This window comes from Sciurus vulgaris, assembly GCF_902686455.1.
Source record: "Sciurus vulgaris genome assembly, chromosome: 1".
NCBI classification, from domain to species: domain Eukaryota; kingdom Metazoa; phylum Chordata; class Mammalia; order Rodentia; family Sciuridae; genus Sciurus; species Sciurus vulgaris.
The window spans coordinates 42,926,069-42,944,535 of record NC_136461.1 but is presented as its reverse complement, the minus strand read 5'-3'; the positions used below and the strand labels follow the sequence as shown (position 1 = coordinate 42,944,535).

General features: G+C 37.9%; 1 protein-coding gene across 2 annotated transcripts in view; it reads left to right on the top strand.

Moving 5' to 3' along the window:
• Nucleotides 1–2,337: 2,337 nt before the first annotated feature.
• Nucleotides 2,338–18,467, top strand: part of NDC1 (NDC1 transmembrane nucleoporin) — a 54,760-nt gene continuing 38,630 nt past the window's right edge. Inside the window, exons 1-6 of one of the 2 annotated variants that reach the window (XM_079106464.1) lie at nt 2,338–2,861; nt 4,245–4,365; nt 6,305–6,406; nt 10,431–10,605; nt 12,836–12,974; nt 16,609–16,717. In XM_079106464.1, coding sequence (XP_078962590.1) covers nt 2,496–2,861; nt 4,245–4,365; nt 6,305–6,406; nt 10,431–10,605; nt 12,836–12,974; nt 16,609–16,717 — 1,012 coding nt within the window. In that variant the 5' untranslated portion in view covers nt 2,338–2,495. Of the gene's footprint in view, nt 2,862–2,930; nt 3,103–4,244; nt 4,366–6,304; nt 6,407–10,430; nt 10,606–12,835; nt 12,975–16,608; nt 16,718–18,467 lie in introns of those variants that run through there. The other variant, XM_079106465.1, reaches the window with a different exon arrangement.

Genomic DNA, 18,467 nt, shown 5'->3' with positions numbered 1-18,467 from the left:
TAGAGGTAAAGCACCCCTGGGTGATTAAATCTCTAGTACCAAAAAGAAGAAAGAAAGAGAGAGAGAGAGGAGAGAGAGAGAGAGAGAGAGAGAGAGAGAGAGAGAGAGAGAGAGAGAGAGAGAGAGAGAGAGAGCGAGAGAGAGAGAGCAGCTGCAGATAGTAGGGGGCACCTGTGGTCATTTCAGCATATTTCAGCATTTACAGGGGATTAGCACACTAGCTCCTCAGTTCCTGCTTGACAGCAATAGTTTGGTTCTCTCAGTAGCTTAGCACTGAATGTGATCTCATGGATCTAGTGTAGAGGAAGAATATATAGCCTCCTGATATTTGGGTAATAACTCCTTTTTTGTGTTTGCAACTACAGCCCTGTTCTTTATCCCCTGTACTCTCTTAGCTCTTCCAACACTTTTATCAATTCACCAAATTAAATCTTTTAGATAATAAGAAATTGTTAACCTGAATAGACATTGTCTGATACAGTTAATTTTGTCCATTCATTCATTATTTAAGCATTCATGGACTACTTACTAAAGTGATAGCTACTTTGGAAATAATATAAGACAAAGTTCCTGCCTTTGTGAAGCTTGCTTACCAATGGGAAGTTAAACAGTAAGTAAACAGATAATTGTAAAAGATGATTAAAAATATGAGAAGTTCTCTGGAAATAATGATGGCTTAAATAATAAACAAGCATCTGTCTTGTGTAAATATTGTCAGGAGGAAAAGGCAGGTAGCCCAGGACTGTATGGTTGCTCCAATAATCAAGTCTCCTTTTTCTGTGGTGTGGCCCTCTTCCTGTGGTCCAATATGGTGCTGGCACTCCAACCAACACATCCAAATTCCAGGAAGCTAAATGGAGAAAAGGATTAAGAAGAGGTAAAGACAATGCACTAATTTTTTCTAAAGGCTGTATCTAGGAAGTTACCATGTAATACTTTATGATATTGACCTGAATTCAGTCACCAGGCCACACCTCACTGCATGGGAGGAAGGGAACAGGGTTTATCTATCAATCTATGTGAAAACTGGGAGTTCTATTAAAAAATGAGGGAGGGGCTGGAGAGATAGCCCAGTTGGTAGAATGCTTGCCTCGCATGCACAAGGCCCTGAGTTCAATCCCCATCACCAGAAAAAAAAAAAAAAAAAGGGCTGGGGCTGTAGCTCAGTGGCACAGCGCTTGCCTCGCACATGTGAGGCACTGGGTTCGATCCTCAGCACCACATAAAAATAAATGAATAATGAAAATAAAGACATGCTGTCCATCTACAACTTTAAAAATAAATTTAAAAAAAAAAAAAGGAAGAATAGACACTGAAGTAGACAATTGGTAGTTTCTATCATAGTAACCTGGACATTCATTTAGGCTGATTCTTTATAATTTTTTTCCACCACAAGATAGGTTTCTTGATGGTACATATTTGATCTACTTGTTATAATCCCAGTTTGTCCTCTAGTGCTTCAGAAATGACATTTTATATGGTTATGGAAGTGTATATGATATAAACTTAAAGCAACTCAGGAACCATTATTAGCAAACATTGAGAATTAATGTGTGATCTCAGTTTCTCTCACTAGCCAGTGAGTTTCTTCAGAGACAATAAATGCCTGAGTCTATCCCTCTCTCTTCCTGGAGTATTGAATATTGATTGTGGCAGGTAATTGACTATACAGAGGTGTTAGCAATACTCACCTAGGGATCTCACTGAGGCTACAAGCAATCAGAGAAGACTTCATTAAGGAAACCTGAGTTGGTGAAAAGCTTTCTTCCTTACTATCAGGAAATCAGCAATAATATTTATAGAACTCATTATTTATATCCTCATAGCATCAATAGGATATTAGTTTTATTTTTATCCTTATTTTATAGATAAGAAATGGAGGTTGGGAGAGGGCCCAGATATGTCTACTTAGCATGTGGCAGAATTGGAACTAGAAACCAGATTTTATGAAACCAAACACATCCCTCTTAAGAAAATCCCCCAATTTTGTGGGGCTGGGGTTGTGGCTCAGTGGTAGAGCACTTGCTTAGCACGTGTGAGGCATTGAGTTAGACCCTCAGCACTACATGAAAATAAATAAATTAAATAAAGGTATTGTGTCCGGCTACATTTAAAAAAAATATACATATATATATATATATATATATATATATATATTTTTTTTTTTTTTTTTTTTTTTTTTTTTTTTTTTTTTTTTTTTTTTAGTTCCCCCAATTTTTAAAGATTTCAGTTAAATCACTGAGTACCTATTTGTGGAAAGGGCCACAACATCCTTTGATTTCACTTTAGGAAGTTGATGAAGTAATCGAGAGAAATGAAGGCAAATCTTTGCTAGACCTGTCTAACTGCTTTGTAAAAGACTACGATTCCCAGCATGCTTCAAGTCACCGCTGGGAAGACATCGGTTTCCGGCATGCTGTACTTTGGAACTCCGAGTCCCAGAATGCAACGTTCCTCCACAGGCCCAGGAGGTCGTCGAGACTACAGTTCCCAGCATGCAGCGCCGCCGCCCCTTGTTTCTGAAGCCCCGCTGGGCCCTGTTTCGGAGGGAATTTTTGGATTCCAGAGGACGGTTCCTGGAGTCAAAGCCCCCTTTGGGGGACGTGAATGCCGGGCAGTTCTGGCCCGTTGAGCCTCCCGGGGCGAAGCATCAAAGAAATGGGTTGCGACTTGGTTCGGCCTTTACTCAGGCAGCATTTGAGGCAGCCCCGACGAGGTCCTCCCGGGGTCTTGGTCCCTTTGAACTGCGGTGGCGGGCGGGCACACGGTCTCCTGCGCTGCTTAGAGCAGGGCCCGCCATCTCCATGGCCACGGCTACGAGTGCACCCTGCGCCGGCGGGTCGCGGGACATCCTGTGGCGCGTGAGTGCAGCTCACTTGGTGCTCGCCTCTAGGCACGGGCTGGGCGGGCGGGCTCCGAGGGTAGCGTGGGGAGTGGACTGCCTGGGGGACTGATTACGGGGTTGTGGCGGCGTCCTGATGGGATGCTGGGTATTGGATGGGAGAGGAGTAGGAAGTGGAAGCTGACCAACCTGGATGGATGACTTGAATGAAAATTGGGGCAGAGAATGGGGAAGGAGTTTATCCCAGTGTAGTGTATTCTGTAGGTGCAAAATAAATAACTTGGTTCCTTGGGATAAGAAGTGGGAAAGGAAGGACTGGGGATATAGCTCAGTGGTAGCATGCATAAGCCTCTGGTTCCATCCCGAGCTCTGAAGCGGGGATGGGGGGGTGGGGGGATGGGAGTTGGGAAGAATGTAGTGTGGCCTTAGCAGATCCTGGGATTGGAGACCAGATATTCAGGGCATGTATTCTTGGTAGAGGTAAATATCCACTGTGGGACTGAGCTGAGGACATTCTTCCTCCTGCATCTCTTATATGGAGGACAAAGAGATACAGGAGTAAGGTTACTTTTGGGGTAGTGCCTCTAACATAGTGTACTGTTATCTCTTCTATCCTCAGATTAACACTTTCAGGTCTTATCTACTCTTTATCCTCTATATTATATATTCCTATAGTGTATACCTCAGAAATATGGTTGCATTTTGTTCTTTTTTCCTTTCCCATTGCCATTGCTTTGTGCAGACATTGACTCTAATCTCTGAATTGGGCTGTTGTGGTGGATAGGCTGCCCTAACTACTGTGACTCCTGTCTAGGTCTGATCTCCTCCAGTGTATCTTCCTTTCAGCCATCTTATGGTAAACACAAAGGTGTTTTACCTTCCAGAACATAAATCCAGTTGTCACTCTCATGCTTAAAACCCCTCAGTATCTTTCCTTGTATTAATCAACTGTAAGTCTTGTTCCTCCTTATGTTAGGCACTGAGATTTAGAAAACAGTAATGCTACAATGTGTTAGTTTCCCAATAAGAAGTGCATATCATGGTTCTCAAGTACACGGCCTTTGGATATTCGTATAATTATCTAGAATCTGGAGAGACAAGTATTAAATATAATTAGAAAACTAAATAAGGTGATCTCACTCTCTACCCCAAAGTGTGATATTTGATGTAACACCTGACTCTGGACCTAATGCAAGCATCAGCCACTAGTTTTTAACAAAGTTCTGTAGTAGTATGTAAAATTATTATAATAGTAACCATTTGGGTTTATATAAAACTGGATGGACTATGATCTGGGTATATGTGTTAGTGATTAATAGCCTGTGTGAAGAGATAGGATTTGCCTAACTGAAATAGTATAACTGTCTTCATGATTGAGGGGGTTTTGTTTGTTTAATTTTAGGTTTTGGGCTGGAGGATAGTTGCAAGTGTTGTTTGGTCAGTGTTGCTTCTACCCATCTGTGCTGCGGTATTTATAGTCTTCAGCAGTATTGATTTAATTCATCCCATACAGTGGCTGTCAGGTAAGTGATATTCAACTTGGGGAAAACATAAAAATTGCATCATATTTCAAATAATTTATTTCTGATTATTGCCTGTATGTTAACCATGACTTTAAGATAAGTTTAAGGCATTCCCTGCATAACAGAAACCACCTTTTTATTATATAATGTGATTAATAAACTTTTTGGAGACTATGTGTGGTAATAGGTACAAAAAAATCTTTAGGAGATCACATAAATAAAAACTTAGTTTTTGTCTTTCACTTTGACAGCTTAATTGATCTTATTTGTCTTTTAAAAAAAGAACTGTTTCTGTCATCTATTTCAAATTGTGGGTTGAAAATATGACATTCTTTTAAAAATATGCCTAAATTAAGAATCCTTCATTTTTATATTGTTGCTAATAAAAAGAGATGAGAGGAAAGGATGAACTTTTGGCTAGGGAAGATACAGTTAAGTGCAAAAATTGATGAGGAAGAAAAGATTGAGGCAGGCTAAAATGTTTCCCTGAATCTTTGGAGACAAAATTACTAAGTTCACTAAGATATAACTTATTTTATGTTGATTAATAATAGCTACCAGTTATTTCTCATTTAGAGTGTGCTGGATACTGTGCTAAGTACCTATGTCCGTTATCTTTCCTATGATCCTCTTTAAGAAAGAAGTACTATTTCTACTTTATAAATGAGTAAACTGAGATTCAGGTTAAATAATCTGTGCAGAGATACTCAGCTAGTGAGTAATTAATCTAGGATTTGGACACTGGTTTCTGACATCAAAGTTAGTAGATGTTTTTCCACAATGCCTTACTAGAATTAAAAAAATTGAAAAGAGAGATTAATGTTACCAGATTTAGTTTTGAAATCTTTAAAGTCTTGCCTAAGGCTAAGAAACACAAATACTCTTGAATGCCCCCGCTCCCTCAACAACAGTATATTTATTTTGCTTTTGTGTGTTTTAAATTTCATAAGGAAATGCCAATTTTTAGGGAGTTAAAATCTTTACGTTGTGGCCTTTGGAGATATTACTGCTAAGAATTAAAGTCATGTAAGTCTTCTGTTGATCTGTGTCAGTCATTTCTTGAACAGGTTGCACAGGTCAGATAAAATTAAGCCATATGCCAGTGCATAGATAACAGGAATTTAATTATGAAGGCTTAGTAAGTAGTCTTCATTGTTTTGAGTACTGAGTTATATTTTTAAAAATAATTGGTTTCATTATGAAGTTTTAGTCTATTCAGCAAACATATTCTATTGTTTTTCTTTTATTTACATTTTTGGAGAAAATATATACATATCTTAAACTTTGAATTGAAATATTGTCAAACTACTCTGAAAGGGGAACTTAGTGTTTCACGGGACATCATGATTTTTTTTTAGATCATTTAGATGATTTATGGTTATGCTATTTCTAAAGATGTTACTTTGGGCTGGGGTTATGGCTCAGTGGTAGAACACTTGACCTAGCATGTGTGAGGCACTGGGTTTGATTCTCAGTACCACATAAAAAAATAAAGATATTGTGTCCATTTGCAGCTAAAAATATTTTTTTAAAAAAGATGTTATTTTAACTTTAGTTAAATTGCATTTATTAAGATGAGATCTGGAAATGTTTACACTTTAAAAAGAAACTTTGTTGATATCTTACTAACTATGGTACTTCTAGTTCACATGATGAAATGTTCGCATATAGTAGTGTTTGATCTAATGTTAACATCTGAGTGATTTAAAAGAAATTTGAATATAATTTTAAAATACCCAGAACCAAATCTGAAAAATTCATAATGGAGTTCTTGAATTGATGTCCCATTCAACCTGCCAGCGGTGCATAGTTCTTGAAGAAAGGATAACTTTTAAAGTTAAAATTACAGTTATGGTACAAATCTTTGCTATATTGCCATGTGCTCAACATGACTACAAGATTGAATAAACTTAACTAATTTATCTCTGTTATGTTTTAGATTCTTTCAATGATCTATATAGCTCCTATGTAATCTTTTACTTCCTGCTGCTGTCAGTGGTAATAATAATAATAAGTATTTTCAATGTGGAGTTCTATGCAGGTGAGTTTTCAAATGTTAGCATTTTTTTTTTTTTTTTTTTTTTTTTAAACAAATGGGATACATGTTGTTTCTCTGTTTGTACATGGTGTAAAGGCATACCATTTGTGTAATCATAAATTTACATAGAGCAATGTTGTTTGATTCATTCTGTTATTTTTTTCCCTTCCCCCCACCCCTCCCACCCCTCTTTACCCTCTATACAGTAGTTCCTTCCTCTATACTTGCCCCCCTCCCTAACCCTAACTCTAACCCTTCCCTCCCCCCCATTATGTGTCAACCTCCACTTATTAGCGATATCATTCGTCCTTTGGCTTTTTGAGATTGGCTTATCTCACTTAGCATGATATTCTCCAATTTCATCCATTTGCCTGCAAATGTCATAATTTTATCATTCTTTATGGCTGAGTAATATTCCATAGTATATATATACCACAGTTTCTTTATCCACTCATCAATTGAAGGGCATCTAGGTTGGTTCCACAGTCTGGCTATTGTGAATTGAGCAGCTATGAACATTGATGTGGCTGTATTTCTGTAGTATGCAGATTTTAAGTCCTTTGGGTATAGGCCAAGGAGTGGGATAGCTGGGTCAAATGGTGGTTCCATTCCAAGTTTTCTAAGGAATCTCCACACTGCTTTCCATAGCGGCTGCACTAATTTGCAGCCCCACCAGCAGTGTATGAGTGTACCTTTCTCCCCACATCCTCGCCAACACCTGTTGTTGCTCGTATTCTTGATAATCGCCATCAAATGTTAGCATTTTTAAAAAGTCTGAATTTATTTTATTAAGGCAGACTTAAGTGCATTTTATATGATTTTATATGTGAATGTGTATAACAGCTGAATTTTGTGTCAAAATTTTAAAGATGTATACAGATTGATATGCTTCCAGTATATATTACAGTTAATTTTGGTGCTAATTTCTCTTTTTAAAATATACCTAGACCTTTTAGGACAAATGTTGTATGATTCCACTTATATGAGATACCAAGAATAGTCAAACTTACAGAGACGGAACGTAGAGTGGTGGTTCCCAGGGGTTGGGGATTATTTAATGGGTAGAGTTTGAGTTGGGGAAGATGTCAGAGTTTGGGAGGTAGGTGGTGGGATGTGAACATACTTAAGCTACAAAACTGTATGCTTAAAAGTGGTTCAAATGATAAATTTTATTAATGTGTATTTTGCCACAGTAAAAAAAAAGTGGACCTTTTAATAGTTCACAGCTGGAGTTAGAGCTGTGACTTAGCAAATGTATTGTAAAAATCATTCTTTCTTGGATAGTAAATCAAGACCAGGTGAGATTTTTTTTTTTCCTTCAAATATGGAAGTCTGTAATTCTATGATTTAAATAAAAAATAAATAAACACTTTTAAAATATTAGGTTTTAAGCTGGGTGCGATGGTACATGCCTGTAATCCCAGTGGCTTGGGAGGCAGAGACAGGAGGATTGTGAGTTCAAAGCTAGCCTCAGCAATGGTGAGGTGCTAAGCAACTCAGTGAGACCCTGTCTCTACGTAAAATACAAATTTGGGCTGGGGATGTGGCTCAGTGGTAAAGTGCCCCTGAGTTCAATCCCCAGTATCAAAAAAAAAAAAAAAAAAAAAAAATTAGGTTTTGCCTTCAGAGAATCACCTGCTAAATTCCAGAGCTTATTATTTTTCTCAGTTTCTCTCCTACTCTTCCTGCCTCATTCAGATTCCTAAATTTGCCACAGTTAGAGGCTTCTTTTCATCAGTACTTCTTTGTAAAATAGGTGTAAACGCTTGAATTATTTTTTATACGTTCAACTAATTCGGCAAATTTTATTGGAATTGTACTGAGTGAAGAAAGCAAAACCCAAAAGGCTATTTATTGCATGATGCCACTGATGTAGCATTTTGAAACAAAAATCTTTTAGAGGGCTGGGGCTGCTGCTCAGTGACAGAGCATTTGCCTAATGTGTGAGGCACTGGATTCGATTAGCACCACATAAAAATAAATAAAATAAAGGCATTCTGTCCATCTACAGCTACAAAAAAAAATTAAAAATCTTATAGAAATGAAGAAAGAACAGTGGTTGCCGTGGGTTGGTGATGAAGTGGAGGGGTCAGGAAGGAGATGGGTAGTGACGAAAGGATGACACCAGAGACCCTGTGGAAACGTGAATCCTAAATCTGGCTGTTGTAATGCCTGTCTTTTTCTTTGCTTTCCTAATCCCTCACTCTTGGCTGGTGGGTCTCTTCTCCCCTCAGGCCCTGCTCAGAACCTTGGTTTACAGCAGTGTTCTTTCACGCTCTCCCACATGCCTGGGCTATCTTCTATATGTAGGTGTACCTGATGAGGGCTCTCTAGCCTGGTCATTCTAAAGCCTGACTAGTCACTTTGGTTCATTCCTTCTGTGAGCATTCCTTGTGCCTTTACTATGCGCCATGCATTGTATGGTCCCCACTTTCTCCAAAGGGTCACAGTTAATGGGCAGATAGGCAGTGAACATTAGGTGTCTTTGCCTACTGTATATCAGATGGTTGGGGAGTTTAGAGGAGCACCACTTACTCAGCATGGAAGCTTCCTGAAGGAGATGATACTTACACCAAGCCTTGAAGGAGGAGCTAGCTGCATTAAATAGATAAAGGAGAACAGTGATATTCTGGAGAAAACATGTGGCAAGTAAGGTTGAATGACATGAGAGGGTTTGGCACATTTAGAGTGTTAATAGTGAGTCATAGTTGGCTCTCTGGGCATTTCTGGTTGATAGGAGGAGGTGATGGTACTCTTTTCCCCAAAGTGCAGAGCACTTAAACCCTCTCTCTTCACAGTTTTCTGCCTCTTGTCCATCTGTTCTCTTTTAAGTATATTAAAAGAAAACTAGCTGCATGTATAGGCCAGGTAATCTTAGGCTAACTGTTTTTAAAACAACTATACCTTAGTACCTGCCCACAGTAGCCTCCCTAGATCACTTCCAGAAAACTTTATTGGGTTGTCAGAGAGGTATTAAAAATCTTCATACAGGGGCTAGAGTTGTAGCTCAGAGGTAAAGTGCTTGCTTGGCATGCATGAGGCCCTGGGTTTAATACTGAGCACTGAATATTAAAAAAAAAAAAATCCATTGACATCCAAAAATAATATTAAAAAATCCTCATGTGTGTGGTGGTGCATGCCTATAATCCCAACGACTTGGGTGATAGGCATGAAGATTGCCAAGTTTGAGACCAACCTCAGCAACTTAGGGAGACCCTAAGCAACTTAATGAGACCTTGTCTCAAAATTTTAGATAAAGGGTGGCTGGGGATGTAGCTTAGTAGTAAAGTGCCCCTGGGTTCCCTCTCCAATACCATTTAAAAAAGTCCCACATAAGCTTTTATGATGGTATTTAGTATTGTAAATATTTACCTGCTTTATGGTTTATTTTTCTCAGATGGATTATATAATGAGAGTTTCAAATATTGAAATAAAGATAACTTGCTGGAGGGCAGGAGCTATCTTTAAATCGTTACATATTTTATGGCCCTGGAGAGTTCCAGGATTGATTGGTATTGTTTCAGCTATTAGGAAACTTTAATTTAAAAGAAAGGAAAATTATTATCATGCTACCCCAGGTAGATTCTTACTTTTTCTCAAAACTTTTTAAAAATAATTTTTTACTTCTCAGTGGACCTTATATTTTATTTATATGTGGTGCTGAGAATCAAACCCAGTGCCTCATACATGCTAGGCAAGCGCTCTACCACTGAGCCACAACCCCAGCCCTTTTTTTTTTTTTTTTTAAATAATTTTTTAGTTGTCAATGGACTTCATTTTATTTATTTATGTGTGGTGCTGGGATTTGAACCCAGTGCCTCACACATGCTAGGCGAGTGCTTTGCCACTGAACTATAACCCCAGTCCTCAAACATTTTTTAACTCAAGTTTTTCTGTACTGCATTTTACATTCGCTGTGCGTTTCTTTCTGCCCTTTGGAGTCTTCATGCAAGTAGAAAGGGCATAGTTTAGATCCTCTAACTTTGTATGCTGTCATTATAAGGCCTTACCAATGTTTCCTTTGCAGTTGTGCCTTCCATTCCGTGCTCCCGATTGGCATTAATAGGGAAGATCATTCATCCGCAGCAGCTCATGCACTCTTTTGTTCATGCTGCAATGGGAATGGTGATGGCTTGGTGTGCAGCAGTGATAACTAAGGGCCGATACAGTTTTCTTGTGGTTCCCTGCACTGGTACTGAGAGGTAATACTAAATGTTTTAAATGTTTTTCCTTCTAGGGAGCCTTGTTTAGTTACTAAGTCAAAGTGCCTAAGTGTGTTAATAGTTTATGGACATTCTTTGCTTTCCCAATTTCTACAGAAGATTCTTGTTTATGTACATCAATTGTTTTGGTGTTTTACATTGAATTCAGCAGATTTTAAAAATGTTTGTAGAAGGCACTATACTAGGTGCTGTTAGTTTTAGGGAAATGATTCAAACATAGGCAGTAAGCTCCTTGAGGGTTGAGAACAGTAGGGAATTTAAGACATGGACACATACGAATGTAATAGGAAGAAGGACACGAGAGGTGCAGACAGAACCTGTGAGAGTTCAGAAAGCAGGGAGGATCTACATGTGTTCTTGGAGAAGGTGGTTGTTTGAAGGAAGGGTAGTTGTAAAGAATGAATGTGAAGAGAATTTTAAAATAATGACTGCCTTCTATAGAGTGCTTTTATAATTTTGAAACTTACACAGTCTTGAAATATGGCACTGATATAAATTGCAAATTGATACTGACTTTCTGAATTAAAAAAGGTCTGTGGATGTAGCTCAGTTATAGAGCGCATGCTTAACGTGCCAAGGCCCTGGTTTCAGTCCTTAGCACCACACACACACACACACACACACACACACACACACACACACACACACACACACACGCACACACGCACACGCACACAAACATTAAAGAAGATTACTAGAATAATCTTAAATTTCGTATATTCCACCGACTTTAAAACAGTGTTATAAAGAGTACTGCCTAATACTTGATTTTCTCGGCTACTGCTTATGAAGCAGAGTTGCTTTTTTTCCCCTCTGATATAGGCTTTCTGTAGTGAAAACCCTATTGTTAAAAAACATTAAATGATAAAGGACATCTGTGAATACAGTACTGTTGTGACTAAGGAAATTCCCATGGCTCATCTTAGATGAGTCTTGAACTCTTTTTTTGCACATCTCTTTTTAGTGGAGGGGGCAGTGAAGTTCCAGGGAGCAGAAAGCTCCAGTGAGCTACAAGTTGTTAAATAGATTAGCACCATTATAAATACATTTACTAATGATTTCCAAGAGTCTTTAGCAAAATGAATCTCTTTCATCATCTTCATAACTCAGGGTCCAGAAAACAATCAATCTGGAGTCTCAACCCTCATGGAGATAGATGGCAGAGCAGGCTCCTAACCTGTTTTCCTTCATGGAAAGTGTATTCCTATGGACTCTATACACCCTCAGATATTTTCTAGATTATAGAGATGCTTAGACAACTTCCAAAGGAGCTTAAGAACTTGATGTTCACCAAATAATAAGTGATAATTTTAATAATAAGGATAATAATTTTATCCTTAAAATTAAAAGATGTCAGATAAAGATGATAGGGTGATAGGGTAGTGGCTTACAGAGGTGCTTACCAGGGAATCCTCTTGGATTTAACTGAATTTTCAGAACTTAACAACTCTAGATTGTTATCTGAGAAGCACCAGGACTTCCTCTTTAGCAGGAGTACTGGATGCAGTTCAAACAGGTGATAGATCCCATAGCCATCCAGGAGCTGTTGCCTTGCCTGTGGTACAACTCAGAGGTGGAGGTCACATCAGATAGGTGTTGTAGGCTCCCTGTTTTAGAACCTTGTGCTCCATGGGCTCCAGTATCTCCTGCAGCAATTTTATAGGCATAGCATCCAGAATCCCTAGAGTGGGGTGCCTAGTTACCAGAGATGACATTGAGAGAAGACCAAAGGTATGGCATCTCTGTCAGGCATATATAGTTGATTTTGGTTCCTCTTAGAGCAGATGTTTTTTTGAAAAAATATTTTTGGTTGTAGATGGACACATTACCTTTATTTTATTTATTCATTTTTATGCGGTGCTGAGGATTGAACCCAGTGCCTCATACATGTGAGGCAAGTGCTTTACCACTGAGTCACAGCCCCAGTGCAGTTTACCAGTTTGTAAGCAGTGTTACTTACTACCAACGTAGACATTCTTACCCTTGTCAGATTTCCAGGGGAACAGAGCTAGAGTCAGGCTGTCAGGCTTCAGGGAAAAGGGTGTTGTTAATCTTTTGCTCATACTTAACTTAAAATGAACCATTTTGTTAGAATTTAGAACATTTCTTAAGTGATTAACTCAGAATTTTGCCTTCAGTAAGTATTAAGCCTAAAACAATGAAATGTATCCCTGACTGTTAAATCAATAATTTAATTTTTCCCTTCCAGTTTAGATAGCCCTGGGGCACGAACCTGTTTAAATGAATATCACCTTTTTTTCCTACTGGCTGGAGCATTCATGGGCTATAGCTATAGCCTTCTGTATTTTGTTAACAACATGAACTATCTCCCGTTTCCCATCATACAGGTATGACACCATTTGAGCATTACCTTTTGCTAGAATGTGGCAGTATTAAAACTGCCTTGGTGTGTATGTATGTAACGGGCCTTATTTGATTAATTTCAAGATTTGTTCTACACAATTTAGTACTGAAATCCTCAAAATGCCATTTAGAGAAAAGAGTTTGTCTTCATGAGACTTCAGTGTATTTTTGAGAACTACATTGTACGTAGAATATATACCCAGTTATATTTTACCCTTCCTTGCTGCCACTCTCAGACTGCTGTTTTGCTCTACTCTTTCCCCTCCTGCTAGGTGCTGGCACTTGCTGTGACCTAGCAGGACTGGAGTGGTGAGGGGAAAATTATGACATTCATGCAAAGTACCTCTGTGCAGCTACCAGCTTCCTTTTGAATTTAAAATTTCATGAGGGTAGGGGTGTGCAAGTAATTTTAGAATTTGTCAGTTACTGTCTCACATCCATTTCAGAATAAGGCAAGATATGTACAGATAAATAAAACAGTTTGACCTTGTTTGATTTGAGTGGTGTAATATAAACTGTTAGTGTGTTTTTTTTTTTTTTTTTTTGGTGACAGTACTAGGATTGAACCCAGGGGCTCTAACACTGAGGTACATGCCAGCACCCTCCTCCCTTTTTTGAGAGCAAGTGCCTCACTGAGTTGCTGAAGCTGGCCTCAGATTGCAGTCCTCCTGCCTCAGCCTCCTGAGGTGCTGGGATTACAGGTGTGCATCCCATGCCCAGCTTCAGTTGGGTGTTTAAAATTCTAATCTGGAGGCGTCATCCCTGGAATTTAGAGCCACCTCTTCTGGCAGGAGAGAGAAAGATTGGTTGAAATGTCTCACTGTTGCATCAGGCCTCTCCCTGTCCTGTTTCTGCTATTCCTGATTAGCTGTTATTCACTTCATTTCTGCTCTGGCAGGTTGAAGACTGGGCACTGAAACAAAAATATTAGAACCCTAGGTCCTTCCCACTAGAACCCAGTCAGGTGGGAGCGAAGGGATGTGTAAACAAATGATACATCATAATGAGAGTGTAATCTATGAAAATGATGCATTAGAGTTCTCCTAGGTTAACTAAGGTTGTCCCATGCCTGTTGCAACTGTGAGAATATATACTGCAAGGAGATAGTACTCCCTAGAAAAAATTTGGTTCTTACTCCCTACAGTTTGAGGGTAACCATTTAGAAATTCTTCATATCTTGTGAAGATGAAGTAAAAGTAGGATATAAATTTTGCTACCTCAAAATTTCACAAAGAAAAATTTTCAAAATCTTGTGCAGAAATATCCAATGGTAAATCAACTTAGATCCAAATATAGTAATGAATAATAGTAGGTGAGTGGGATAGTGCACGCCTATAATTCCCACATCTTGGGAGGCTGAGGTAGGAGGATCTTGAGTTCAAAGCAAGCCTCAGCAATGGCAAGGTGCTAAGCAACTCAGTGAGACCCTGTCTCTAAATAAAATACAAAACAGGGCTAAGGATGTGGCTCAGTGGTTGAGTGCCCCTGAGTTAAATTTGTGGTACCGAGTATAGTAGTAACATTTTGACTATAAAATATTCAAATACTATAGATAAATTAAAAGTCCCTCTTGCCCTATTTAATCTCAGTCTTAGTCCCAGAGAACCATTATCAACTTAACTGTATTTTCTTCTAAACTTTACTGTACATTATGTTTACATGTATTGGTAGCACTATATATTTTGTGGGTAGGGTTTTCATAAATAGCTTCATATTGTACATATTATTTAGTAGCTATTTTTTAAATGAAACCTTTGAAAAAACTAGATCTATTAATTTTAACCAATAACCATTAGCTCATTAGTTTTTTTTTTGCTTCAGATTTGCTTAACACTACTAAACCAGTTACATTACCCTTATCAAATCCCTAATGGGCTCACAGGGAAAAGCAGAATGTTAGTATAAAGTAGAGGGCAAATAAATGGACAAGAAAGGCTTGGCAAATTTTGTGTCAGTAAGACTGTTGAAAGCATTAAACAAGGTAAGACAGCATTTGGCATAGTACCTGGTGTGTAGTAAATATTCAGTAGAGTATAGCTCATTGCTAATCATAGAAGTCCTATAGAGTTGAAAAATACTTATACTTGGGAGCAAGAGGAGGATATAGTAGACATTCTGTGTGGAAATGTCTACCTGTTTCTGTATGCTCCCTGTACCCTTCTGAGTGATGATTGAGGTGGGAGCTGTAGTAGGAATAGTACAGCAGCTTTGTCCTTTGTATTGGACGGTGACGGTGGTGGTAGCACCCAGTGGCTCATGGAGTGGTATAGTTGCACAAGTTGGACTTTGAAAATATTTGAATGAACCTTTAATTGAAGCTATACAGTTTGTGACCCAGTATTCATATGGGCTACTTTTTGTAACCGTAGGCATCCATAGACGTGGTATGAAGATTTGATTTCCATCTACTACTATAATTCTTTGCTGTTCTTTGACTTCTAAAATTCATTAAATACCAGTCTCAGAGTTAGCACAAAAGAAATCTAGGCAGTGGGAATGTAACTCAGTGGTAGAACACAACTAGGATGAGCAAGGCTCCGGGTTCAGTCACCAATACCATAAAAACAAAGCAGGATAGAATTTAAGTACATTTTTCATTCATTAGGTTTCCTGATTCCAATAATGTATCATTTTTCCATTGGCATTTTGGGGATGAGGAGCAGAAAGGAGAGAAGGTTTGTTTCAGAATTGTTATTTCAGGAAAAAAGATTTTTTTTTCTAGTGCATTCATCTTCTGAGGTAGTTAGTATTGTCTTCACTGCCTCCATTTTTCTGCAACTTAGTGTGAAGGCAGTGTGCATTATCTTTAAGATTATAGGCTCTGAAACCAGCTTGCCCAGATTCATATTGTAGATTACTAGCTGGTAATGTTGGTTAAATCATGTAACCTCTTTCTGCCTTGGTTTCCTTTTCTGTAAGATGGGGATAATAATAGAGCCTCCACTGGGCTGTTGGGAGGTTTAAACAGATTAATGCATGTAATGTGTACCAGTTCCTGACATGGAAACACGAAGAATGCTGGCTGCTATTGTTATAGTAGTTCCCCCCTTATCCACAATTTTGTTTTCTTTACGTTATATATTAGCAGTCAACTACAACCTGAAAATATTAAGTGGAAAATTCTAGAAATAAGCAATTTATAACTTAAATAAATTTTATTATAGTATATTATTATAATTGTTCTATTTTGTTACTGGTTATTGTTTTTAATCTCTTTGATGTATCATATTACTAATCATAGGTATGTATGTATAGAAAGAAACAGTATATTTATATTTAGGGTACTATCTGAAGTATCAGACATTCACTAGTGGTCTTGAAATGTATCCCCCATGGCTAAAGGGGGAAGTGTGTTTTTTATACTTTCTCCATATCTATAGACCTTACTAACAAGTATGGATTAATATTGTTAATTTTCTTATTTCTGATCTCCTATTAGTGAGATGGTTTATAATGTAAAATATTAAATATTTTAGCATCAGAAATATTTCATTTTTGCCTCTGGGATAATATTTGACTTTTTGTACAGTGATTATGGTTTATATGTTGATGGTTATAGTTACGTACTTGCTGTAAAATGAGGTAAGAACATGCTGATTCTTTTCTCTTTTTCCACAGCAATACAAGTTCTTGCGGTTTAGGAGATCTCTGCTCTTACTAGTTAAACATAGTTGTGTGGAGTCACTGTTCCTGGTTAGAAATTTCTGCATTGTGTATTATTTTCTTGGTAAGAATTCTACTTTTTAATACAGGGTATTGTTAGCTCAGAGGTCAGAAAATGTCAATTTGGAAGTCATTCTTTATTGCATTTCTGTGTTTCCTACGGTTATGGGTATGTAATTAATCCACCAGATTCATGGTTTAGATTGTCAGAATATTTATTTAGTTAAAGGAAAATGTTGTTAAAGAAAGTGTGATATATACATATAATGAAATATTATTTAGTTTTAAAGAAGAAACTCTTGTCATATAGATAAACCTTGAGGTCATAATGTTAACCAAAGTAACCCAGTCACAAAAAGACAAAATATTGCATGATTCTATTTATCAGAGGTGTCTTTAAAATAGTCACACTTTTAGGAACCCAGAATAGAATGACAGTTGCCAGGGTCTGAGAGCAGGGAGATGGGAAAGAGTTGTTCATTGGGCAGAAAGTTCCAGTCATGCTTGATGGGAAAGTTCTGGAGGTCTGTTGCACAAAAAAGAAAAAAATATTGTGTGTCATTTGGTCATTATCTAGAAATAACATACTTGTTTTTATAAGTTTGTAGCTTGATACTGACATAATAGAAATATTCTGTTGGTAGAATTTATAAACATGAATTTTCGATACAGAAATTACAACTCAACATTTTTCATAGTGAATAACACAGGTTGAAAACATTAATCTCATCAGTACCACAATAATGTAAACAAAATCCAGTATTCAAAACTTTTCAGATCTTTTTCTGATTTTTTTTCATAGATACAATTTTATAAAATGGTGCTCACTCTATTCACCACTTGTAGTTATATGATCCATTTTTCTATGTAGTTTCAAAGTTTGTCATTCTGATGTTAACCCAGTCCTGAGTGATGTTAACACTGTGTAGATGTGTGTTAACCTACTGTGATTGGCCTGCCCGTGTGTTAGAGCTGTACGGACGTTAGGGCTGACGTAGCAGTTGCTTCAGCATTCTCATGGTCAGCTCTTTTTCCTGTAACTCCTTTTGCATTCATTTTACATTTCATTTTCATCATCACCCCTTCTTTTTGCTGCTCTTTGATCTTTTTTGTCCAGTGTCCTCTTTCCTCTGTTATTTTATTTTTTTATGGTACTGGTGGTTCAGCCCACAGGTGCTCTACCACTGAGCTACATTCCCAGTCCTTTTTATTGTTTATTTTGAGATGAGGTTTTGCCAGGTTCCTGGCCTCCAACTTGTGATCCTCCTGCCTCAGCCTCCTAAGTTGCTGGAATTACAGGCATGGGCCACTCTGCACCTGGCTTCATTTACTTGTTTTTTAATATTGTCATATGGATTTATCATGGGGGACAAGGAAGCAGCACTACTACATGCTTTGTTTTTGTCTGAAAAGATGCAAGTAGCCAGTTACGAATAGATGTTGAGAGAAGTGACAGGATTAGTCACAGATCATGGTGCACATCTGTTATCTACATATTGATTCATATACTGAAAAGCTAGAAGTGCTGTACACAATCACCCATAATTAATATACCATGGTAACTGAAATTTGGACTATTGTTGGTTGTTAAACCCTAATGTAAAAACTGGTGTTTTTGCTGGGTGCAGTGGTACACGCCTATAATCCTAGTAGCTCCAGAGTCTGAGGCAGGAGGATTATGAGTTCAAAGCCAGCCTCAGCAATTTAGCAAGGCCTAAATAATTTAGTGAGAACCTATTTCAAAATAAAATACAGATAGGGTTTGGGATCTGGCTCAGTAGTTAAGTGCCCTGGGTTCAATCCCTGGTACAAAA